The 26,743-nt window shown below is 48.0% G+C and overlaps 3 protein-coding genes across 3 annotated transcripts; 1 reads left to right on the plus strand and 2 right to left on the minus strand.

The window, feature by feature from the left end:
* Positions 1 to 955: 955 nt before the first annotated feature.
* Positions 956 to 1,894, plus strand: LOC123374676 (olfactory receptor 52E2-like). Its single transcript, XM_045024877.1, has one exon. The coding sequence runs from the start codon at positions 956 to 958 to the stop codon at positions 1,892 to 1,894; it is 939 nt and encodes a 312-aa protein (XP_044880812.1).
* Positions 1,895 to 9,748: 7,854 nt separating this feature from the next.
* On the minus strand, positions 9,749 to 10,687 carry LOC123361642 (putative olfactory receptor 52P1). The gene has a single exon (XM_045001683.1). The coding sequence runs from the start codon at positions 10,685 to 10,687 to the stop codon at positions 9,749 to 9,751; it is 939 nt and encodes a 312-aa protein (XP_044857618.1).
* Positions 10,688 to 25,366: 14,679 nt separating this feature from the next.
* LOC123349337 (olfactory receptor 52B2-like) lies at positions 25,367 to 26,317 on the minus strand. Its single transcript, XM_044987316.1, has one exon. It carries the CDS (start codon positions 26,315 to 26,317, stop codon positions 25,367 to 25,369), a length of 951 nt encoding a protein of 316 aa, XP_044843251.1.
* Positions 26,318 to 26,743: the final 426 nt, after the last annotated feature.

Raw genomic sequence — 26,743 nt, forward strand, 5'->3', positions numbered from 1 at the left:
AGATCAGATGGACATTCATTTGATGGATGACATAATGCTTAAGTATTGTCAGGCACTAATGAAATGTGTTAAGTCTTTTTATGCACCGGTGAAGGAAGCCTTACCGAAGGATCCTGTGCAACCTTGCCACTCATTGGAACCAGGAGACTGGGTCTACATAAAGGTCCATCAACGAAAGACTGCCCTGGCTCCACGCTGGAAAGGCCCTTTCCAAGTCCTATTGACTACCAACACTGCTGTGAAGTGTCAAGGACTACCTGCCTGGACCCATGCATCGCACTGCAAAAAGACCCCTCCAACTCGGGAGGACACACCTACTGATGATCAACGTACTCCTTCTTCTAGCCCTGCTGTACCTGCTGGACAGCGGAAGAAAAGGACAAGGTGATGTACTGGTGACCTCTCCCTGGTCCTCTGACAGACCTACTGTGCCTTTGGATTTTTCTAATGGAATTCCAACATTACCAACCTCTTCCCCTTATCGTGCTAAACCACACTTGTTTTTGGGGAAGAAAAGAAGATACATTCGTTCTGCAGACACCTCCAGAGTCCAGGGATTCCTGACTGAAGTTTTTCTTCGACAGAGGAGTTCAATTTTTTCCCTCCAATGGCATACACGTTGTAGATATTGACATCCAAGTTTATCTGACATCATGCCGCCCATTCACCTGGCTTGGTTAGTGCCTAGATTGTTAATACCTATACCATATTTACCGTGTTAATTCTTATAAACTGTGTAACACCCCCTCACCCGCTGTGTTTCTCTTCCTCCGCATCTGAAGAAGTGGGTATTCACCCACGAAAGCTCATGCTGCAAAACGTCTGTTAGTCTATAAGGTGCCACAGGATTCTTTGCTGCTTCTACAGAACCAGACTAACATGGCTACCCCTCTGATACTCTTCCTCCACAGGCATCTTGAACATTTCTGAACACGATCGCCGCATCAAACACCTCATGGCAGCTTTCAACCTCACTTCCTCTGAACCTTCACCATTTATCCTAATGGCCATCCCAGGCCTGGAGGCTGCCCACATCTGGATTTCAATCCCTTTCTCTACAGTCTACATTATCAGCCTGTTCGGAAATTTCATGCTTCTGTCTGTTATAGGCAAAGAGCAGACCCTGCACAAGCCAATGTACCTGCTGCTCTTCATGCTGGCGCTCGCAGATATCGGCATGTCTACCTCCGTCGTGCCGAAGGCACTGTGTATATTTTGGTTCAATTTGAAAGGCATTATTGTGGGTGGCTGCCTCTCCCAGATGTTCTTCATTCACATAGTTTCTGTTATGCATTCAGCCATCCTCGTGACAATGGCCTTTGATCATTATGTTGCCATATGTAACCCTCTGAGATATGGCACCATCCTCACCAATGCACGAATAGCTAAGCTAGGGCTCGTGGGTTTCACAAGAGCTGTTCTCTTCATTCTGCCCATGCCCCTGCTCCTCAGCAGGCTGCCATTCTGTGCCAACCGCATTATCCCCCATACGTACTGTGAGCACGTGGCTGTGGCAAAGATGTCCTGTGGGGACATCACAGTCAGCAGGACGTACGGCTTGGTGATAGCAATTGTAGTCAACGGGTCAGACCTGACACTCATTGCCCTGTCCTATGGTCTGATCATCAGGGCTGTCCTCAGAATCTCCTCTAAGAAAGCCCACCTGAAAACCCTCAACACCTGCACATCTCACATCTGTGTGATGCTGATGTCTTATACTCCCTCCCTCTTCTCCTTCCTGACACAGAGGTTTGGTCAAGGAATTGCTTCCCATGTACATGTCACCTTTGCTAACTTCTATCTCCTTGTCCCCCCCATGCTCAACCCTATCATTTATGGTGTGAAATCCAAAGAGCTTCGTAACAAAGTGGGCAAATACACCTGCAGAAGGTGATTGCCACTGACTTTAAAACTGTGCAACAAGAGGGGGAAAAGATATCTCCTCATTAATCAAGGGTGCTCTGCCCCAGTTTGGCTGAGCTCAGCATTGTGGAAGTTCAGAGTCTGAGAAGCACCTCACACCTAACATCTTATCACTGCATCACCAAGTTCCCTCTCTCTGACCATCACCTGACCTCTTTCAGTGTCATCCATCAGCTCCCAACCCCACACACCCTGTCACTTGGCCTTTCTGTGACTACCAGACCACCAGAAGATACTGAACTTTTCTGATGGAAGGCGGGTTTCCCTTAGTTCCTGTGTGAACAGGGTTCTTAATCAGTTCGACAAACTGAAGCTACACTTTTCCATAGCCAAAGACAAAGTAAGAAACTACAGTGCTGAATAGCAATTCCGTGAACAAAATTTACCTGATTTTTCTACTTTCAATTCTTCTGTATCCTGGAGAAGAAACCAAACGTTTCAGTTGGAATGTGTGAATATATAAAAGTTGCTGCAGGAATTCTGGCTAGAGCTTGTTGCTGAGAGTTGTGAAACCATGTATTTTTGAGAACCGGATTGATGTTTTAAGCTATGATATCACCTTGGAGTCACATTACTTACCACTTTGCACAGTTGATTTCAGAGTTGCTTTCAGCTGGACCTTTCAAAACACGCACTAACCGTTTCCATTGTAAAAGACATCAGGAGTAGGTGTCGAAATTTCATGTTGGAGTTTGTGAAACAGGGATTATCAACAAACATTCAGGTGACTGAATCACTTGAAGTACTAAGTATTTCTACTGCACTCAGTCCTCTACGACCTAGATTGGCTAATTCTTAATTTTTGACATTGGTTTGTGAACACCTTGGACAATTGGAGTAGCAGTGGAGAGTTTTGCCTATGGTTCACTGTCCTCATACTCAGGACAACCAAGTAGAGCAGTTTTGGGTTGAAGTTGTCAAACACATAGATGCCGCTGGGGACAAAGGTTTTATTGAATTTGGCTTGTTCACTCTTTCATTGCTGTCCGTACCTTTTAGCAACACTGACATTGAAATACTGTTTCTCAGATCAACTTAATAAAAACAAAACTGCACAATAAAATGCAAGAGGCACTTTTAGAAAACATTCTTCATGTTAGGGCATATATGCAATGACACAAATTCTCTTGTGAACAGTTTGCACCAACAAAAGAAACGATTGCACTGGTCTCTGCCGATGTATGACCAGCACCAGAAGCATTCTACTTCTGTCAAAGACAGTGAGGATGAAATGTTGCATTTCAGAGACTAACAGTAACATACTAATTCAACACAACATATGGAGGTTGACTACCATTATTAAATGCCATTAGAAATAAATACCATATTAATTTTGCTATTGTTTTTGTTCTACATACATTTTGGTTTCCTTTTGGGTTATTTTATCACCATCACTCTGGGTTTCTGTTTGAAACATTTATCATTCCTCAATCAGGCTACAAATACCAGTAGGAGGGATAGAATTTGATTTTCATCTCATAGCTTTGTTCCTAAAGTGGACAAACTCTTGTTGTGCCTTGTAACTTTTAAAATAAATATCTAATTTGTATCAGGTATCTAACGAAAATTTTCGCTTGTTACTTGCTGTATACAACAATGTGTTAATAAAAAAATGTGTAAAGCAGGATCAGGGTACTTTTAGGTTAGTTTTTAAGTGATATTGTGCAATGAATGAACTAGAAATCTCACATCCCCAGACAGAGCTCCAGAAAAACAGCCCAGAGGACAGAGCTGGGCCGGAGGCAAAGCAGCAGCACTGAGGAAGAAGGCAGAGGTGGGGAGCAGAAGCAGACCAGAGCCAGGGGCAATGCGGGAGCCAGGGCAAATCCATAGCAGGGAGCTGTGGGGCCAGAGCCAGGACAGTGGATGCTGACCGTGGCACAAGTAAAATGGCAGCTGAGAACTAAGAGCAGCTGTGAAGAGCAAGGTGAGGAGGCCACGTGCAGAGGGCCCGGTGCAGGGAGATGTTGCTCGGCAGCAGGGCTTTGAAGACTGAACTCAGAAGGGAGGACATGAACCCAGTGGGATGGTGGATGCTGGGGGAAGAGTCCTGCCACCTAGAGCCTAAGGGCGTGTGGCCACTGCCAGAATAGGTGTCTGACCTGTGGTATCACCTCAGCACAGGCTGGAGTCTTTGGCACGAGCACCAGATAGGGGAGGGAGGCAGAGAAGGGACCGTGGTCCTCACACATTTGAGAGTGCAGGGACTTGATACTGGCTGCCAACTAGACACTGACCCATTCATAACTACCAGTTGAGCCTGATGATCTAGCCAGGTTTCTATCCACCGTATAGTCCATTCATCCAATCCATACTTTTTTTACTTGCTGGCAAGTATACTGTGGGAGACAGTAACAAAAGCTTTGCTACAGTCTAGATATATCACATCCACAGCTTTCCACATATCCATAGAGCCAGTTATCTCATCACAGAAGTGAATCAGGTGGGTCAGGCATAACTTGCCTTGGTGAATCCATGTTGACTGTTCCTGATCACCTTCCTCTTCTCTAAGCTGCTCCATGATTTTTCCAGGGACTGAGGTGAGGCTGACTGGCCTGTAGTTCCCCAGATTCTCCTTCTTTCCCCCCTTTTTTAAAGATGGGGAGTATTTTTGCCTTTTTCCAGTCATCTGGAACTTTCCCTGATAGTTCTGAGCTTTCAGAGATAATGGCCAATGGCTCTGCAATCACATCAGTCAATTCCCTCAGCATCCTTGGATTCATTAGATCCAGACTCACGGACTTGTGCATTTTCAGGTTTTCTAATTGGCCCTTAACCTTTCTTTCACCACTGAAGGCTGCTCACCTCCTCACCATACTGTACTACACAGTGCAGCAGTCTGGGAGCTGACTTTGTCTGTGAAGACTGAAGAAAAGAAACCATTGAATACTTCAGCTTTTCCCATATCACCCGTCATTAGGTTGCCTCCCCCATTCAGTAAGGGTCCCACACTTTCCCTGACCTTCTTTTTCTTGCTAACATGCCTGTAGAGACCCTTCTTGTTACCTTTCACATCCCTTGCTAGCTGCAACTCCAATTGTGCTTTGGCTTTCCCGATTACACCCCTGCAGCCCCATATCAGTGGTTACAGGTACACTAACACATGTATGCTAAAAGAATGGACTGGCTCAGGGAATGGTAGGACTTTCTATTCTCTCCTCATTCAGAGAAAGACATTGCCTCTGAGATACATCTTTATACACAGATGCAAACAAGTGATGTATTACTCCTGATGTATTAGCGTGACACCCTCTGATGTATTGAGATGCCACCCATTGACGTATCCAGGGGCTGTCCATTACCTTGTACATGTTAGTTTCATCAAACATCTCTATCCATTATGCTGTTATCCTGACCTTATCCTTAAGATAGGTCAGCATCTGCCTGTTATCTTTGGGGAATTGGTTTGGCATGGAGGTGTTCTGGTACCACCTTTCTGGAATTTGTTTGCATACATATTCTAGTGCCTAACTACTTAGAAATGTGTGTTTCTGCAATATCAGTCCTGTTCCTGCCAGATTCTGTAAGCCGGGCCTGCCCCCTTGCTCACAGCTTAACTTTGCTTTATAGCTGCAAAGTTTTGACTACTTTAACCCAGGTCTCAGGCCTCACACCAGGCCTCTGCCACAATAAATTATGTTTCAGGCCCTCTTCCTACTACACAGCCTAGCAATTGATGATGGCCTTCTTTTCTGTATGTGCAACAGATATGGGAAATTCCATGGCTGTTCTTTTATAAAATGTGGGATACCATGTGAGATGAACTCCAGGTGATTTTGGCCCTGGGAGTGGTGAAGGAATCATACAGTGAGTGGAGAAGTCCCTGTGGTATTGGTAGTTCTGACACAGGATAGCACAACCTGTTTCTGAATCAATTTCTGAGAGACCAAAATAATATTGAACTTTGATGCTTACCCGATGCAGAGAGTAGATGAACTACTAGAACATTTGGGAGTTTCCAGACTTTAGAACTCACAAAGGGATACTGGCAAATACTGTTGACGGCAGTATCCTGGGAGAAGAAATCCTTTTCCGTACCCTTTGGCCTGTATTAATTTAGGGTCACATCCTTTGGCCTCCACAGGGTGGGAGTGACTTCTCAGAGGCTAATTGACTAAATATTGCTACTGCATGGGCGGTATGCAGTGCTATGCTGCTACAATCAATTGAAAATGGTTTTTGGTACCGCATCTTATGGCAGCATTCCCACACATAGTGCAGATGGCAGTACATTAACAACTGCTACATCTGGATCTTTTGGTCGGGCTACCGTTCCTCCTCCATGCTAGCAGATGTTTCCAGGAGTTCTCTTGTGTGGGGAGGGAGGCCACTAGATGATGTCTCACCCCACCTTATATAGAATTAACATATAGTGGGAATATTTTGTTCCAGAAACAGTTCCCAGTCCACCACAGATACCCAAAATGGAGTTCAGTGTCATGTGGTCTGGTCACATGCCCTTGCATGCCTTTCTGAGTCATAGCAGCCATTGTCCATAGGCTGTCTGGAGCATTCTCAGGAACGCTCACCAGGTGAAGGATAAGCTGCTCCTCCTATTGTTTCCCTAATGGCCCATTACCCTTTATAGGCCCTTCACAACCAGCTGTCTAGCCTGGAAGCATTTTGTCTAGTGGGTGTCACCCGGTTGTAACTACATTTTTGAAATACATCTACATAGTCAATATTCATAACCTCAGATGCAAAAATGATACATGCACACTGAAAAGGATTATCCTATGATATCTTACAAGACATATCTTGTAGAAAATGTATCATAATTATGTCATAATCATACAACTCTGAAGAATACGTGGTCCAGTGTGACAATGAGGTTATGTGGAGGAAGGCTTGCCAAGTGGGGAATAAGCTTCTCCAAACACCTATTGTTTCTCCTAATGGCCCATTACCCTGAATAGGCCCTAATTGTCTAGACTGGAAGCATTTTGCCTAGTTGGCGTCATTTAGATGTAACTACATTTGAAATACAGATACAATGTCAATATTCATAACTTCAGATACAGAAATAGTACATGCACACAAATAGGATAATCTTTTTCAGCAAGTCATAACACTTCCAACGACACCTGACAAGACGTATCTTGTACAAAATGTATCATATCGCATTATCCCCCACACTTACTGTGAGCATATGGCTGTGGCAAAGATGTTATGTGGGGCATCATAGTCAACAGGACATACTGGAATGGGTTACCTAGGGAGGTGGTGGAATCTCCTTCCTTATAGGTTTTTAAGGTCAGGCTTGACAAAGCCCCGGCTGGGATGATTTAGTTGGGAATTGGTCCTGCTTTGAGCAGGGGGTTGGATTAGATACCTCCTGAGGTCCCTTCCAACCCTGATAGTCTATGATTCTAAGGCCAAAAATATAACCGGTCCAAAAAAGAACTAGATAAAAACATGGAGGATAGATTCATCCATGGCTGTTAGCTAAGAGGTTCAGAGATGCAACCCCATGTTCTGGGTGTCCCTAGCCTCTGACTGCAAGATGATGTGACTGAACGACAAGAGATGGATCCCTCAATAATAGCCCTGTTGTGTTATTTCCCTCTGAAGCCCTGGCCCCTGTCAGAAGACAGGATACTGAAGTAAATGAACAACTGGTCTCACCCAATGTGGCCGTTCTTATGTTCTTATGTGAGTCTCCCTTTTCTTCTCTGCTTACCGGACCTCATAGCTGATGGGGCCCATATACCCCACTACCTCAAATGGTCCCTGCCATTGAACCAGTAATTTTAACAGTAAACTTGGTAGTAACAAGAACACTCAATCACCCAGTCTGAACACTCGCAGCTGGACCCCTTGATTATAGGCCTTCTCTGTACCTGTTGTGCATTTAGCAAAATTCTTCTAGCAAATGCCCACAGAGTCCTGGAGAGATTTCTTATTTGAAGAGATGTATTGGACTATGTTCATTGCCTGGGGTCTTTGCTCTTCCATTTCTCCAAGCAGGTCTGAAAAGCCTCAAGGCTGCTTCCCAGACAGCAGTTCAAAGGGAGAAAACTTGGAGCCTTGAGGCACCTTCCTGATAGCAAAAAGGAGTCTGACCTTCACGGACCTCCTTCCACTGGGCCATCTTCCCATGGCCCCACCTTGCTCGCTGCCGTGTTACTAGTGGCACAGCCGGCATCCACTATCTTGGCTCTTGCCCAACAGGTCCCTGCTGTAGCTCATCCCTGGCTACCTGTTGGTGCAGCTGGTTTGTGCTGCCCCAGCTCTCGGCTCTGGTCTGCTCCAGCTCCTCAGCTGTGCCTCACTGCTGCTGCTCTGCCTCTGGCCGTGCTCTGGCTCTTCTGGCTCAGCTGCTGCTCATCTGTCTCTGGCCCAGCTCTGCCTTCTAGGCTGCTTCTCTGGCCCCTCTGGCCTGGCTGGACTTGCCAGATTTTTCAAACAAAACATGGTAAAGGACAGCATTAAAAATAGCCCGGAACATATGTAATGAAAAAAAGACCCACATTATATTAGTATATTATTTATTTCTAATTGCATTCACTGATGGTAGTCAATGTTCACATTTTGTGTTGAATTATTTTTTGTTACTGTTAGTCTTTATTTGGTTTATCCTCCAGGTTTCCTGAAGGACTGGACATAAGAAAATCAGATAAATTTTGCTCACTGGGTCACTGTACGTGTGATAAAGAAGTTCATCATTGTAGAGTTTCTTTCTTATCGCTTTGGCTATCTGAAATTGTAGCTTCTGTTTGTCAAATTGATCAAGAACTCTGTTCTCACAGGGACTAATGAAAAGCCACTTTGCATCAGAAAGCTGCAGTATCTTCTGGTAGTCTAGGCGTTACGGAAAGGCCGAGGTGACAGGATGTGTGGGGCTGGGGACTGACGGGTGACAATGAAAGAGGTCAGGGGATGGTCAGGGACAAGAAACTCAGTAACTGAGATATTGCTATATAGGTTTGCTTGTCAGCCTGAGATAGAATTTTTGATTCTCTTATATTTTACACTAATATGTGAGAAAAAGAGACTGTGTGTATTGCTTCTGCCTGGCCAGATGGGTTTGTTAGTATAATGGGAAGAGATAAGGGATACAACTAAGAATGTGATAGGGTCTGGTGGGAGTGTCATATATCTGAGCATACACTGAAAGGCTGCCTGGCTCCTTTCTCAAGCCAAGGTCTAACAACCCTTTCGGAGGGGCAAGGGAGGTTGAGGGGGGGGAGGCATAAAAACACTAAAAGCCAAAGCAAAGACTGGCCTTGGCCAGAACTCAACCCCACTCCTTACCCCTCCGATGGGGTGCAAAAGGGGTTGGATGAAGACCCCAAATCCATGACCCTCCAAAACACAACATGACCATAAATTGTAAGGGATGGGATTAGGGGTGTGCATTGCAGGTATATTTGGGCCTGCAAAGGAGGAGGAAGTGGAAAAATGGGAATGGGGAATGGGGACACAGGCAAGGCTCTGCAGCATCAAACCTGGGAAGGGGGACACGGAGTAAAGTCTCTGTGGCATCAGCGCTATGAACAAAACACTGGGGAACAGACTCTACCAGCGTGTAGAGCTATGGACACGTTTGCTTGGAACTAACCCCAATAAACATCATATTGCCTGCACTTCGGACTTCTGGTCTTCTGCTTTCTGTCTGCACGACAAGAACCAGTGGATGGGTGAAGGGAAAGCCCTCTACAGGAGAGAACAGTGTTTGGTGATGAAGTGATAAGCCATTAGATGTAAGCCTGTGAACTTCCACAATACTCAGCTCAGACAAACTGGGACAGAGCACCCTTGATTAATGAGGTGGCATCCTTTCCAAATTGTGTCACACAGGTTTAAAGTCAGTGGCCCCAGGCGATCACGTTTTGCAGGTGTATTTGCCCAATTTCTCACGAAGCTCTTTGGTTTTGACCCCATAAATGATCGGGTTGAGCATGGGGGGGATGAGGAAGAAAAGGTCGACCAAGATAATGTGAAGGTGGGGAGCGATGCCCTGACCAAACCGATGTGTCAAAGTGGAGAAGAGGAAAAGAATACAAGATGTCAGCATCACACACATGTGGGTTGTGCAGGTGTTGAGGGCTTTCGGATGGGCCTTCTTGGAGGAGATTCTGAGGACGGCCCTGATGATCAGACCATAGGACAGGGTAACAAGCATCAGATCTAACCCGATGACTACAAACGCCATCACCAAGCCATATGTCTTGTTGACTGTGATGTCCCCACAGGACATCTTCGCCACAGCCATGTGCTCGCAGTACGTGTGGGGGATAATGCGGTTGGCACAGAATGGCTGCCTGCTCAGGAGCAGGGGCAGGGGCAGAATGAAGAGAACAGCTCTTATCAAACCCACGAGCCCCAGCTTAGCTATTCGTGCATTGGTGAGGATGGTGGCGTATCTCAGAGGGTTACATATGGCAACATAGCGATCGAAGGCCATTGTCACAAGGATGGCTGAGTGCATCACAGAAACCGCATGAAGGAAGAACATCTGGGTGAGGCAGCCACCCACAGTAATGCCTTTCAAATTGAACCAAAATATACACAGTACCTTCGGCACGACAGAGGTAGATGTGCCGATGTCTGTGAGCGCCAGCATGCAGATCAGCAGGTACATTGGCTTGTGCAGGGTCTGCTCTTTGCCTACAACAAACAGAACCATGAAATTTCCCAAAAGGCCAATAATGTAGAATGTAGAGAAAGGGATGGAAATCCACATATGCACATCTTCCAGGCCAGGGATGCCCATTAGCATAAATGCTGAAGGGTCAGATGGGGTGAAGTTGAAAGCTGCCATGAGGTGCTTGATGCGCCAATCAGGCTCAGAAATGCTTAAGGTTCCTGTCAAGGGAGAAAAGCACAGCAAAGGGGATTACACATTATCTAACAAATAGTACAGTAAATATTTTATAGTTATTAAGAATCTAGAAAGGGGCTGAGCAGCGATTGGCAACATTTACAGATGGCGGCAGACTATTTAGGTGATAGTCAAGTCCAGAGAAGTCCTCTGAGAGAGCTAACCAAGCCAGGTGAATGGGCAGCATGATGGCAGATGAACTTTAATGTGAATAACTGCAACGTGTATGCCAATTGGAGGGAAAAGCTTGAACTTCTCAAACATGTTACAAGGTTCTAATTTAACTGCATGAACTCCAGACACAGACCTGGTTGTCATGTTGTACAGCTCTGTGAAACCCTACTCACAGCGCAAGCAGAAATTAAGCAAAACATTGGGATCCAGGAGGAGTTAGATGAGGAATCATACAGAAAATGCAATGCCATGAGATCTGTCAGTCAATGCTTTATCCTTCTCTGTGTAGTACTGGGCACCCTTCTCACACAGGACATTGCAGAACTAGAGGTGTTCAGGGAATGATAAAGGGCCTGGGGAAATTCTCATATGGAGACTGGGATTGTTACCTTACAAAAGAGAGAGGAATAAGAGCCGGCATGAGAACAGTCTATACATTACTTGTAGAGTAGATCGGGAATGTGTTCTCCCTGTGTCATAACACAAGATCAAGAGGACATTCAATTAAACTGAAATGTCGTAAATTCAAAACAGATTAAAGAAAGAATGCTTTCTTCACTCAGTGCCTAATTAGACTGAGGAACTCATTACCACAAGAGATCATTGAGGGCATGAGCTAAGCAAGAATTAGTAAGGTTTGGACATTTACATGGATAGTGAAACTATCTAGTTATAATAGTTACAGCTAAATAAATGTTTTGGAAAGCCTATACACCCATGTTTTTCAGGGCACAGAACAATCTCTAGCTGTTAGGCATTTGGGTGACACACTCATGATGGTCAGGTCATCCCCCCCATCCACCCACTGCTGGGTTTCTTATACCTACTGCAGCACCTGGGGCTGTCACTGTCAGAGAGAAGACACTGGGCTAGATGGACCATAGGTTTGATCCATGATCCAATTCCTATGTTGGAAAGGAGCCAAGTATCCCTCATGGAAACAGACATTATCCTGGTTGGCTATGACTTTGTGCTCAACAGAATGGGCACTAGGGGCACAAAGGTTTTGGTATTTAGGGATACAGGCTCCTCCCGCTTCGGGTCCATATATTATTTAAATGGTGAGAGTAATTAAACATCAGGACAATTTACCAAGGGTCTTGGCAGAATCTTCATCATGGAGAATTTTTATCTCAAGGTTGGATGTTTCTCTAAAAGATCTGCTCTCTAAATAATTTTGGAGAAAATCTCAGGCCTGTGTTAGGTAAAGGTAATAATTGGAGATATACCAATCTCCTAGAACTAGAAGGGACCTTGAAAGGTCATTGAGTCAGCCCCCTGCCTTCAGTAACAGGACCAATTTTTGCCTCAGATCCCTAAGTGGCCTCCTCAAGGATTAAACTCACAATGCTGGGTTTAGCAGGTCAATGCTCAAACCACTGAGCTATCCCTCCCCTCTAGTGTTATACTGACTATATTATCACAATGGTCCCTTCTCACCTTGGAATCTTTGAACATGTCCCCAAGAGTCACCTGGAAGCATTTTGCCCGCGAGCTTGTGCCTGAGACTAATGAAGGCATTTTTTTCTATTCATGACCATGTTGAATTTAACCCTATGGGGAGAAATTCTTATTTGACTGCGGTGCCCTGGAAATGTTACACCAGGTGGGTATTTCACAAGGCTGAGGGATCCCATGAGGCTCTGCATGGATGAATGTTTTAGGTGAGAAAAATAATGACTTGACCCCATAAAATCTCTTCACTGAGGAACGAATGTGCAAGCATCACCGTGAATGGCTAACAGCATTGGCTAACAAATGGTCCCAGAGCATCTTGGGTTTAACATCTGTGTCCCAGTGGCTGACTGTTTCAGACAGCTGCCACTGGCTACTGCACATGGCAGCTGTATTTACCTAGGCCCTCACAGGTCCCGGAGTTGCCTGCTCTCATTATGCATGCTTCTCAGCTTGCGAGTTATTCCTGTGTAGCAGTCCCTGAAGCTACACACAGTGTGTATGGATGTACCAAGAGCAGCAGCACAGGTGCCCTGGCATTTGCCTCCCTCTGTGTGTGAGATTTCTCACAGGTGAGACAGATTCACTGATCTCCCCCTCACCAAGGGAGCAGGCGTGACGGGAGACACTTCAACCCCTGCAGAGGAAGAGCTGTGGGGAGCGTGGGGCAGCTCGGAGGTTGTGGGAGCAAGGGGCGACTAGCGAGCATGGAGAAGACACTGGCGACCAGGGTGTTGCTGGAATCGGGGCAGCCTGGGATGGGGAAGGAGAGAACAGACAGGGGGTCAGAATATGATGGGAGATAGGACCACCTGAGGAGCAAAGATCAATGGTTCTTTCCACCAGTGAAATGCCTGAAGCTACATAATTAGCATTCAACAACAACCATTGGAAACACCCAGGATGCAGTTCTGTGGGTTTCCAGGGCAAAGAGACCCTGAGACCCCGCAAATGCACTCAGGGGCAGGAAAGGTCTCAGCACTGGCCTTGGACCAACAGTCACAAAGGAAAATTTCAGCAGCGCTGCCTGTCCATGTACATGCCACTCCGTGCCACCACAACCCCAAGCACTGCCCACCTGTACATGTACAGCCCTCTCTCCAGCCTAATAACCTTCAGTGCTACCCGCCTGTCTGTGTACACCCCCCTGCCTGCCCCATAACCCCCAGCACTGCACACCTGTCCATGTACGTCCCCCACCATCACAACTTCCAGTCCTGCCACACAGTGATACCCCCGACCCAGGACTAAACCAGGTGCTAGACCCCACAGCAACAGCTCATAGAAATATCTCCTCAGACTAGGTTAAACTCAGTGTCTGCCTGCACCAGGGAAAAGCAGGAGATCAGCCTGAACAGCCTTTCCGGGGGTGAAGGGAACCCCAGCAGCAACTCAGCCTGTGCAGGGAAGGAGAGAGAGACAGACCTGGTGGGAGGGAGAGAGGACGTGGAAACTAATAGGAACCACCATGAGTAACTCTTCCTCAAAGCGACACAAAGCTTTAACGTATTGCAGCCCCTTAGAAACCCGGATACCCCTTCCTGAGGCTGCTTTTCTGTGTTGGCAATTGCTGATGTTGCCACACGTCTGTAGTGGGGCTGCTCAAGGGAGGAGAGATGGTCTGAATGGGGGATGTTGTCAGAGACAATCTCTTACTGTGTGGGCCTTATTACATTACAGTCTGAGACACACACACATCCTCCCCCAGCCCCCCATCTCCCCCCACCCCAGGAGGCCTCGTTACGCCTCTTCTGTCTGTGTGTTAGGCAGGACGTCCATTCCCTATTTCACCTGGTTTCAGGACTCCATGTCACTGTGATCTGGATACTGCACATCCCCCAACCTCACCACAAAGACACACAGTCACTTTATTCCTGGACCTCCCCTAGTGAGATTTCCAACACCTCCTGGTTTTCTGTAAGCCACAAACAAGCTTTTCCCCCCTGCTTTTTGGTGCTTCTTGTCCTCTACAAAACCAGAGATGCAGGGGCACAAAGACAGCAGACCCCTCTTCTCCCTGCCAAGTAATTGTTATCCTAATTGTTTTGAACCTGTAAGCCTGTGAGCTTGAGATTTCAGTAACTCTCCTGTCAGTTCTTCTTTGGTGCAAACAAGCCCACCCATCTGGATGACTCCAGCTGAAGTCATTGGAAGGTCATGGTCAGTGTAAACCAGGTCATTTTTTAAACTCCTTACAAGTGGATTGAGGATGAAGTCCTGGCTAAGTTGGGCGTTTTGCCATTGAACTCAATGGGACAAAGATTTCACTCTTAGTGTTTAACTTTCTGTTGCCAGCTGTGAAAATCACGGCTTCAGGTCCTCCTGCAGAAAGCGCTATTCTGTTGGGGTGCTGAAAGAGTCTGAAGGAAACCTCCAGTTTATGTGGCATTCTGAGACCAGGCATGAAAGATGGAGATTTCAAAACACATCAGCCCTGATTTTGCTCTCCGGGTGGCCAGTGTCAATCTGGAGTGACCCACTGAAGTCAGAATGTGAGAGTAAAATCTGGCCAGTGTGCGACTCGCTCTCATTGTGAATCCTCTGTTAACACAGATACCCACTGCAGAGGCTTTGGCTGCACTTCTTAACAGGACAGTGAAATTTAGAAAACTTGAGCGAACCCACGGAAAATCCACACAGCCCAAAAAAGGAAGCTACTGAAACAGATAGAAGGACTCAGTAAAAAACAAGGAACTGATCTTAAAAATGAATATTTGTCTAAACTATTTACAATAATTGTTTTGTTCCTATTTTACCGGGTAAATCCCTTGGTGTTTCTGACAATACTAAACAGTTCAAGCTGTCGTGCTGGTGAATTCCTGCCCACATCGTTCTTGCTTTGAACCCTGGAACCCTGCCTGAGCCCTCAGCGCTAACTTTAATGCAGAAACAGGCAACTCACCTAAATCCCACTTAGCAGAGAGAGGAAACCTTCTTACGGCAACAGGAAGGCAGAACCGTGAGAATCAGTGTATGAATCTCACATGTCTGACACTCGACATGCTGGACAGCGACCTTTATGATTTCCCTGTGCAGTCCCTGCAGACTCCCAGTTTAGCCAGGACTCCCAGACAATTCCCTGGGCTCTGTGAGCAGTGAGGGGAGCAGAAAATAGATGCTGGAGAACTTCAGCCCGCGAGACTCCCCCAGGAGTGAGGAAATGATTCCCTGATAACAGGGGCTCAGATTGTCAGGGCAAACTGAGTCTCACAGATTTGATAGAGTGGTCCAGCACTACTGAAACCCTGGAGAGAAAAGGAAGAACCAAGGCTTAGACGTACTCATTGATCTATCAGCATTTCCCTGCTGCTGCCTATTGTCACAGACTCTGACCATCTCCTCCTCCCCTCCTGGCTGACGAGCCCTGCGCTGAATCCCTGATAACGCAACATGCAATGGAAAGACTCTTACACATCCTTGTTTCAAACACAGAGCAATAGCCCCTCCCATCAGATAAGATCTCTCTGACCGAGGGCAGCACTGATTGCCCCTGCTCAGTCATAAACCTGCCATACTGCAATATCGTGCTTCCTGAACCCCCTTCAGTGATCAGCATGTGCCCTGAAGCCTGGGGACTGCTAGAGTCACTGCACAGGCTGTAATTAGGAGAGGGAGGGTGGAGGGAGACGTTCAGAGGCACAGATGTGAGTTAGGTGCTCAGTATCCAGAGTTGGAGATACATCTGGCAGCTTCCAACCGTTCTAATAGCTCATTTCCTCTCTGCATCGAGTAAGCATCAAATTTCAATACTGCATTGATCTTTCAGAAATCGATGCAGAAACAGGTTGTGCTAGCCTGTATCAGTGCTAGTACAATGGGACTTCTCTACTCACCATGTGATTCCGTCACTACTCCCAGGGCCAAAATGACCTGGATTTCCTCTCACATGGTATCCCACATTTTAGCAGGGATCAGCCAGAGAGTTTCCCTGATCTGTTGCCCTGGTAGGTATGGTTGCCCAGTATGGTCGTATTTTAGGTAGATGTGCCCTTGTAGGGGTGAGAACACAGTGGTAAAGGAATCAAACAACTACTACACCTGGGATCTGAGGCTACAAACTTCTTTAATGTCGCCATCAAAGTTCTGTGAAATCACTCCACCAACCCATAAGTTTGGGGATGGTAGACTGATGTTCCTAATGTCGTTACCCTCAGTAGATCACCCAGTTCTTTCATTGGTTGTAAGGTGAAGTTAGGTCCTTGATCAGTAAGGATTTCTTGCTGTATTACCACCTGGGAGAAGAATTACATAAGCTCATTTGTGATGGTAGGTGTGTAGCCCCTCTCCTGTTCACTGGCCCAGTATGAGGTTGTTCAAGCTAGGGAAGCCTGCCTTGAGACTTTTTACACAACTCTGGGAAACTGGTCCTGAGGCTCCTTTGTGTGCTCTGTGTTGTGTCAGGGTGTGTTCACTTGAGGCCAGACCCACTCAGACAAACCACCAGGAACTAAGCTTTATTCTGTAAACAACATAGAACAGGATTACAGTCCATCAGCCTCCTCTCTGCTTGTCTGCTACATGCTCCCAGCTCAGTCAGTGCTGAGACCTCTTGCTGGGAGGCCAGAGGGTACATCCTGGCAGGAACTAGGAAGTTCTCCCAACATGCCTCAGTTTGTAGTCCACAGCTAGTAGTTCCCAGGGCTCCTGTTGAAGCATTCTGGATCTTGGGCGACAGGTGCATTGGTGAAGCACAAGGGGATGGCTTTGGAGTATGCAGTGCATAGTCAAGGATAACGAGGACATGTTGATACCTCATAGTGCTCTTCTCTAGGGTCCCCACAAAGTCCATGCCTGTCCTTCCAAACAGGTTATCAACATGGGAGAGCGAGATGCGAGGGGCTTGAGGTATTCCCCTGGGACTGGCCAGTATAATAGAGACAGAGAGTCTGGAGCACTGGGCCTGGTGCAAGATCTGAGGCCTAAACAAGAGGCTGTGAACCAAAGTCAGGCCAGGTATTAAAGCAGATGCTCACAAGTTCACTGTCCAGTACGTGGACTTGGCAAAGTTGTTGCTATTGTACTAGGCCCTAGATATTTACCTAAATCTATTCCAGCTACTGCAGATACATCCTAGTCTAGCACAAAGTAAGATGCTTTGACAAAATAATGAATAGGGATATTTTGTCTAAGATATCAGGAACAAGAGAAAGTAACAAACAGGTGTCATGAAACACAGAAGGTGGTAAGTACATAAGTTGTTTATCCCAGTTGTTTATCTCAGTCTATAAATGTTGGGGTACCTCACCTTAACAGTTTGTGGAGCCTAGGGGACAACAGAGACTCCTGCTGCTGACTGAGCCACTCAGCACTCATGTGTTAATATACTTGTGACCACTGAGTTAGGACTGTGCCTTGAGGGCAATAAACCTGGCCGAGTGCCTTTGTCACCAAACTGTGCCTGTGGTCTTTCTTTATGAGTAACATTGAGGCCTGCAGAATGAGCAGGCTGCCTTGTCTGCTAATACTGATAACATTGGAGCTCCAAGGACAGAACTGAGCAGCCTAAACAGCATTACCAAGGCAACGACATTCCAACTTTCAGCACTTAACCGCAGCCAGTTGACACTCTGGGCAGGAGGTACAATGGTTGCTGACTTTCTCCAGATGGTGGAGTTGTTCACCCGTGGGCTCAAAGTGTGGCCACTGCCTCAGTCGCTGGGGTTCCCTCACTTCCCCATTCACAACAGCGAGTTGTTCATAGGCATGACTAAGGATAAGATTATGTCACAGAAGTCATGGATTCTGTGACTTTCAGAGACCTCTGTGACTTTTTCTGCTTCAGCCCCCGGGTGCCAGAGCCACATCTGTCAGCCGGCAGGGGCCCTGGAGCTGTCAGCTGCCACGGGTGGCTGGGAACCCCATAGCTGTTAGCCACTGTGAACAGCAGGTTAACCTGGTGCTCCAAGTTGCCATGGTCGGTGGGGGGATCTGGAGCTCCGAGATACTGTGGGTAGTGGGGGAACCTGGAGCTCTGAGTTGCTGCAGGTAGTCAGGGGACCCAGAGCTCTGAGCTGTTGGGGCTGCAGCAGGAGACACGGAGCTCTCAACCACCGCAGTGGTGATATGTGCTGGACTCCTGCTTGGGCTCTCATCCCCCTGCTCGGGCTTCAGTCGTCCACCCTTAAACCCTCTCCCCATTATTTTTAATAAAGGTCACAGGTCACAGGCTTCCATGAATTTTTGTTTATTGTTTATTCCATGACCTGTCTCTGACTTTTACTGAAAAAAAACCTGACAAAATCTTAACCTTAGGTATGACTGATCATCTGGTCTGCCCCTCATTCCAGCCACTCCCTGGTTGAATGCATTCCGGACACTGTTGAGGGCTGAGATTATTGCAGACCTACTGACCTGGCCAGAAGTGCCCTCCACAGCACCATCTTTTCCTTCCCTATTCCTACCAACTCTGTCCGTTCTATGCATACGCTCACCGAGGTGTCAGCCTCCATCTTGTCAGTCAGCCATTCCCCCCATTCCTTCAAGACTTCACCAAAGTGGTTCCAGTACCTCCCCAATGTGACCAGAAAGGCCGGATATTGGAAATAATTTCTCTAATAAGTTTATTAAAGTTTAGCACAACTAAGTTTCCACACAAGAATTCCTGTCTTAGTCTAAATAGAACATGGTGCTGATTACATCCAAAATACAGTTACAAGCAGATACACACTTATGTGTTATATCCTAGCAACCATACAGTGATCTGCATTAGCTAAATATTCACCACAGGATCAGGATCAGGAAATACCTTCCCATCATGGCGTGACTGCAGAGGGGTACAGAAAACCTCTGACAAAGGAACCTCTAAAAAATTTTGCTCTTTATACGCTATAGCGGCATTTCTCAAACTGGGGTCTACAGACCCCTAGGGTCCCCGAGGGTATTCCATGGGGTCTGCCGGCTCGCTGATCAACTCCTCCCCCTCCCTCCCAGTGCCTCCTTCATGTCGGGGAACAGCTGTTTCCTAGCGTCAAGGAGGAGCTGGGTGGGAGGGGGAGGAGCAGGGATCCTAGCTCCATGCTGCTCTCAGAAGTGGCAGGCACATCCCTGTGGCCCCTGGGTGGGGGGGCATGAGGTCTCTGCACACTGCCCTGCCTCAAGCGCCGACTCCACAACTCCCATTGGCTTGGAGCTGCAGCCAATTGGAGCTGCGGGGCAGTGCCTGTGGGCATGGGCCAGCGTGCGGAGACCCCCTGCTCCCCCCCCCACCCCAGGAGCCACTTCCAGAGGGATGTGCTGGTCGCTTTCTGGAGCCGCCTGAGTTAAGCATCACCTGGCCGCAGCCTGTACCCCTCACCCAAACTCCCTCCCAGAGCCCACACCCTGCTCACCCTCCTGCACCCCAACCCCCTGCCCCAGCCCAGAGCCTGCACCCCTCACCCAAACTCCCTCCCAGAGACCACACCCTGCTCGCCCTCCTGCACCCCAACCCCCTGCCCCAGCCCAGAACCTGCACCCCACACCCAAACTCCCTCCCAGAGACCACACCCTGCTCGCCCTCCTGCACTCCAACCCCCTGCCCCAGCCCAGAGCCTGCACCCAAACTCCCTCCCAGAACCCACAACCTGCACCCTCACCCACACCCAAACTCCCTCCCTGAGCCCACACCTGCACCCCAACCACCTATCCCAGGCTGGGGAAAGTGAGTGAGCATGGGGGAGAGTGAGAAATGGAGGGAGGGGGATGGAGTGAGCAGGGGGTGTAGCCCCAGAGAAGAGGGGCAGAGGCAGGGCCGGTGCAACCATTTAGATGACCTAGGCGGCCGCCTAGGGTGCTAGGATTTGGGGGGCGGCATTTTCTTTGGCAGTGACTATGGTGGCCGGATCTTCGGCCGCCCCAGTCGCCACCAGCATTTAGGCGGAGGGAGCTGGGGCAGGGGAGTGCGGGGAGGGCCGCCTGCAGCAAGTAAGGGTAGGGGGCGGCACACAGGGGAACTCCCCGCCCCAGCTCACCCCTGGGAGGCGGGAGAAGTGAAGCAGCTCACCCCTGCCCCGCCTCGTCCCCGAGCACGCCATCGCTGCTTCACTTCTCCCGCCTCCCAGGCTTGTGGCGCCTAAGCTGATTGGCGCCGCAAGCCTGGGAGGCGAGAGAAGTGAAGCAGCCATGGCGTGCTCGGGGCGGAAGCAGAGCAGGGGTGAGCTGGGGCAGGGGGGGTGCCTCAGGGCAGAGGATGGGGGGTGGCGACCTGCCACAGGGGGTCCTCAGGGCAGGGTCTCGGGGACGGGCGCAAGGTGGAAGTTTCGCCTACGGCGCGAAACATCCTTGCACCGGCGCTGGGCAGAGGTGTGGCCTTGGGGAAGGGGTGGGGAAGGCAGCGGGGCAAGGGCTGAGTGGGGCTGAACCCTGCCCTTTTGGCCCAGTTAACACAAGACTAATGGCTAGGCCCCTCTTTTCAAGGTTTTCTTCTCTCATTTGCCATATTGCTCCCTAAGTACTGGACTAAGAATTTCTTTTTAAGCAAACTTACATAATTATTTACTGCACCTGGTTCCAATTAACCAGTTTTTCTTTCTTTTTATGTTAACCCAAACCTTAAATAGGATAACACTGGTAATTCAAGGGTCACTACAATCCAGCCCCGATGGTGCGTTCCCAAAAGTGGGGGGCCCAGGGACCATGCCCCTGTGTCCCTACCTCTGCCCTTTGCACCCGAGTCCCCGGCCCTGGCTAAGTAAGAGCAGGCTGGGAGCCATGGACCTTCAAACTGCCCACTGGTGAGGGGACCGAGAGCAGCCCCGGGGCAGGTGGAGGGTTCGCGGCTCCGCACAGCTGCCTGTGCGGCTCTTACCCTAACCCGGCTCCAGCCAGGGGTTGGGGCCGCGGAGCCGCAGCCCGGCCATGGTAAGAGCCATGCAGCCAGGCAGCTGTTAGCAGCTGCAGACCCTCCACCTGCCCTGGGCGGGGGGCCCAGAGGTGGGGACACAGGCCAAGGCTGCTCTCTGCCTCCCCGCCTCCCTGGGCAGGTGGAGGGTCCGTGATGCAGCACCCCTCGCTGCCCGGGCTCCCCGGCCAGGCTCCAGCTGTCAGCAGGGCCTTGGGGGGCAGAGGATGGGCCAGGGGCCCATGGCGAATAGTGGACGGACCAACGGACCATGACTCTCCCCCGCCCAACCCCGGATTATGGTGCCGATGCTACAAACTTAACACAAACTACCCCTTTCTTTCTCCTGATGTCATTCATTTTGGTCACGTTTTGGGCCTACTGCTTATCAACAGGGGCAGGAATGGGGGTCACAGTGGGTAGGGGAGTAGCATGCCGTGCCCTGTCCCAGGGGTGTTCCCAGCACAGAAGCTCTGGAGTTTTAATGGCAGATTAACCATTAAGTAGGTGCTGCCTGCCTGCTGTGACTGCCTTGAAACCCATCTCCCTGTCTTTCAATCCCTGATCGCCTCTCCCCACCCTCAAGCTTGTTCTACTTCACAGAACACTAAAATTCCTGGGCCAAGGCCTTGGCTAAGCAATTGGTCAAAGCGCTGCACATCAAGAAAAAGGAAACTCCTTTCTCTGACGTTCTCTGACTTCAATGTGTGAGTGTGACATCAACTTTCAGGCCCTTAACCTGAGAGATCTCTCTAATGGGGATAGACTCCCTCCCCCAGCCCCCCACCCACACCCACACATACTTCCACCCTGCTGCTCTGGTGGCTTATAAATAGGCTTGGTAGAATTCAGTTTTTAGTTTCTTATAACTTTGATGGGTAATATCGACCGTTTGTTTTTAAGCTCTTTGGTATTTTTATAAATTTTAATTTTCACCAGTTGAGGGAAATTATGCCGGGGAGGCCCGATAATTTTTTTAATGACAGTAGAAGTTGAGATTCAAAGAGTTCAAGCTTTTATACACAGAGAGACAAGGTGGGTGAGGTAAAATCTTTGTTTGGGTCAAGGTTGGTTGGGGAGTGAAAGAGACAAGCGTTTGAGCTCCACAGAGCTCATAGGCCCTCAGACCTGGAGAAGAGCCCTGTGGAGCTCGAACGCGTGTCACTTTCACCAGCAGAAGTTGTTCCAATAAAAGATATCACCTCCCCCCCCGCCCCGGTGGCTCCCATATCCTGGGACCAACAGGACTACAACAACACTGCAAAAACCACAAGGTGTCAATATCTTGTGTCAAGATATACAAAATAAATATCCTAAAACCAGAAATGATTTGTTGAGTTAACTATTTATTCACTAGTCCATTTGTAACAAGCCTAATTCAGAGTCTAAATCACTGGATTTTGACGCTAAGACTATGTCTATACTTTTGTCGGTATAACTTATGTCACTCAGGGTGTGAAAAAAATACACTTCTGAGCAACATAAGTTTCACTGACAAACGTGCCAGTGTGGACAGTGCTATGTCGGCGGGAGAGCTTCTCCCACCAATGTAGCTACCCCCATTCATTGGAGGTGGTTTAATTATGTCGACGGGAGACCTCTCTCATCGGCACTGAGTGGCTACATGAGCGATCATACAGTGGCGCAGCTGCATCCGTACAGCTGTGCCTCCGTAAGCTCACAAGTGTAGACACGGCCTAGCAAGTTCTCAAGCAGCATTTTTCTTGCTTTCTCTCTCTGTAAATTTTTATTATGATTGATGGAAATATTTTTGTGGGTTTGTGTGTGTACAGTAAAATCAACAGCTAATTTCTAAGTTATTATCTGCAAAAAACCTAGAGTTTTCAGGTACCGAAGTTATCTTAGATAACAGCCCGTCTAAGTCTTCAATAAACATTGAATTAAAAATTAAAAGAATGGAAAATATTTTGGACAGGAAGAGCTAACACTTCCCATCAGATTCTTATGGTGGAACTCAGCTAAGAGCTGAACACAAAAGGGGCTGTACAATGGGAATGTTTATCTGGTAGGTGCTTCAAAGCACCAAATAAAGATTTACAGACGCTCTTCTGGCTTCTGGACTGTGGTAAATGGATTGTCAAAAGGGACCATTTTGGGAATCTACATGTGGGGTCCAATCCTGCATTCCCTGCACCCTCAAAAACACCATTAACTGATTTAATAGGGGTGCAGTGACAGCTGAAAGGCCTCTTGATGGAAAATCCTGGCTATTTGTCAGGTGCATAGTTCACATAGATGAGGTCATCTCTTTCATCTTCATCAGACCATGTGCCCAATTCCCCTCCTGCTGGTACAGGGAGGTGAAATCACACCTTGGCTGCAGCACCCCGGAGGGGATTCACTGCTGTCCTTTCTCAGGGATTCTATTTAGGGCAGCAGCTTTTTATTTTGCCAGAGGCTCCACAGGAGTCCTGATGTCCCAGAGACATACTGGCTGGCTGTGGATCCCGGCCTGACACAAACCTCCTCACTGGACTTTCTACTGCAGGCACCTTGGGCAGTGCTTAATTTGTGCCAGGCCTTTCATTACAAATTAAGCCCTGGGCGGAGGCGGTACTGCATTGCCACACAGCAGCAGCTCTTTGCCTTTGTGGCAGCAGACGGTGCCATATGACTGCTAGCCGTCGTCTCCTGGGTGAGACCTCAGTGAGGTCGATCAGGGGCCCCTGGACATAAATGAGAGTGACTCCAGGTCATTCTCTTCTTTAAGTTTCATCTCATGGAGATTCAGTCCTGCCTGGAATATCATGCTAGCTGGAGGCTTCTGCCTCAGGCTGCTCTCCCAGCTGGCAGCACCCCACGGTCGCACCTACCCCAGCCTACCCCTTGCTCCCATGGCTCATGAAGCCTGGACAGTAGTAGTGAGTAGCAGTTCAACTATAAGCTGAAGAAGTGCAGAATGGTGGTAGAATGTGCCTTTGGACATTTAAAAGCTCGCTGGCACTATTTGCTGACTAGACTGTTTGCGATTAGAAGAGCACAGCAAGGGGCGCTGCGCATCACAGCAGCTTTGAAAAACAGACATGTCCCAACACAGAGTTCAGCAGGGCAGAACCTGGGTAAAAATGTACATCTCAGAAATACAGTAAGGGCTACATCTTCAGCTGGTGCCTATCGCCGCAGTGCCTCTTACTTTAATGGAGCAATGCCAGTTTACACACGCTGAAGCTCTGGTCCTTAGGTCCTACCAGCTTCACATTTGTGATCCCTTGTTTCTCTTTGTTTTCTAACTGCCATGCTTTAGTCTTAGGAGAGTGTCACATAAGAACATAAGAACATAAGAAAGGCCGTACCGGGTCAGACCAAAGGTCCATCTAGCCCAGTATCTGTCTACCGACAGTGGCCAATGCCAGGTGCCCCCTGAGGGAGTGAACCTAACAGGCAATGATCAAGTGATCTCTCTCCTGCCATCCATCTCCATCCTCTGACGAACAGAGGCTAGGGACACCATTCTTACCCATCCTGGCTAATAGCCATTTATGGACTTAGCCACCATGAATTTATCCAGTCCCCTTTTAAACATTGTTATAGTCCTAGCCTTCACAACCTCCTCAGGTAAGGAGTTCCACAAGTTGACTGTGCACTGCATGAAGAAGAACTTCCTTTTATTTGTTTTAAACCTGCTGCCTATTAATTTCATTTGGTGACCCCTAGTTCTTGTATTATGGGAATAAGTAAATAACTTTTCCTTATCCACTTTCTCAACATCACTCATGATTTTATATACCTCTATCATGTCCCCCCTTAGTCTTCTCTTTTCCAAACTGAAGAGTCCTAGCCTCTTTAATCTTTCCTCATATGGGACCCTCTCTAAACCCCTAATCATTTTAGTTGCTCTTTTCTGAACCTTTTCTAGTGCTAGAATATCTTTTTTGAGGTGAGGAGACCACATCTGTACACAGTATTCGAGATGTGGGCGTACCATGGATTTATATAAGGGCAATAATATATTCTCAGTCTTATTCTCTATCCCCTTTTTAATGATTCCTCACAATTCTTCTGATCCTCCAGGCTACACCATGGAGCCTGAGATGAGGAAGAGACCATCGAAAAATGGTCTAAAAAAAGTTCTCATTTCCTGAAGGGCCTCACTGAAGCCCACAATTTTCATCTGAATTATTTCTAAGGGGATAGCATCCCAGTAACAGCATTCAACACCACTGCCCTGCCTTGGAGAACATGCGGACCACCTTTTCCCGAATTAGCTTGGTTTTCACTGCATAGACAATGGGGTTTAACATGGGTGGAAGGAGTACGTAGAGATTGGCCAGTAGGATGTGAACGTTGTGGGGGACGTTGTGGCCAAACCGATGTGTGAAAAAGGTGAAGAACGCTGGCACGTAAAACATGAATATGACACAGATGTGGGAGCTGCAGGTTCCAATAGCTTTGAGACGGGCGTCCTTGGACGGGAGCCTAAAGACAGCCCTGAGGATGAGAACATAAGACACAACAATGAGCACAACGTCCAGTCCTGGTGATAAAAGGGTTGTAGTAAAACCGTACCAGATGTTGACAGCTATGTCGGCACAGGCCAGCCGGGCTATGCCCATGTGCTCACAGTACGTGTGAGGCATAATGTTGTGTCCACAGTACGGTAGCCTCCAAAGGAGAAAAAGTGTTGGGAACATTACACAAAAGCTTCTAGCTAGAGCCACCAGCCCTATTTTGGCTATCACTGAATGTGTTAGCACAGTCGTGTATCTCAAGGGATCACATATGGCAATGTACCGATCATACGCCATGGCCAGCAGGATGGTTGACTCAGCAATAAAACTAATATGTGTAAAGAGCATCTGGGTCAGGCAGGCATCGAAAGAGATTTCCTTGGAATGGGCCCAGAATATGCTCAGCGTTTTGGGCACGGTAGAGGAAGACAATATTAGATCAGAGACGGCCAGCATGGCCAGCAAAAGGTACATAGGCTCGTGGAGGCTTCGCTCCGTTACGATGACCAATAATAAGGTAAAATTTCCGAAAAGTGTGACGATGTACATCAGGCTGAATGGGATGGAGATCCAGATGTGCAGCTCCTCCATGCCTGGGATGCCAATCAGGAAGAAGGAGGCAGGATGAAAGCTGGTTTGATTGAGAGCTGACATGATGTGATGAAGCTTCCTGTCTGAATTCACCCAGGGTCCCTTCCCTGTAGACAAAGAAAATATCATATGCCATCAATAATGAGAATTACTTTGGATTTCTATTGCACCTTTCCTCTGGGGATCTGTGCAAAGTGGGATTTTCTTAATGTTTTTTCCCGAATACTGTGTGCCTCAGTTTCCCCTATGTGTTACTCAAGTATCTAGGTGGTGGGATAAGGGTGTGTGATCGTTGCAGAGACCCCTAGAGGACAGGTGTGACTGCCGACTGGCTGCCTTGGCATTCGCAATGGCTGACACTCTGTATCATGGCAACTGATAGCTGCAGCCCATCCTCTGCAGGGAGCCAGCTGAAGGTGTTGGAGAACAAAGGAAGAGGTGCAGGCCAGGTGACCTGTTTGCCCAGGAAAGATACAAAGTATGGAAACG

The sequence above is a fragment of the Mauremys mutica genome, chromosome 1 (assembly GCF_020497125.1).
Source record: "Mauremys mutica isolate MM-2020 ecotype Southern chromosome 1, ASM2049712v1, whole genome shotgun sequence".
NCBI classification, from domain to species: Eukaryota; Metazoa; Chordata; order Testudines; family Geoemydidae; genus Mauremys; species Mauremys mutica.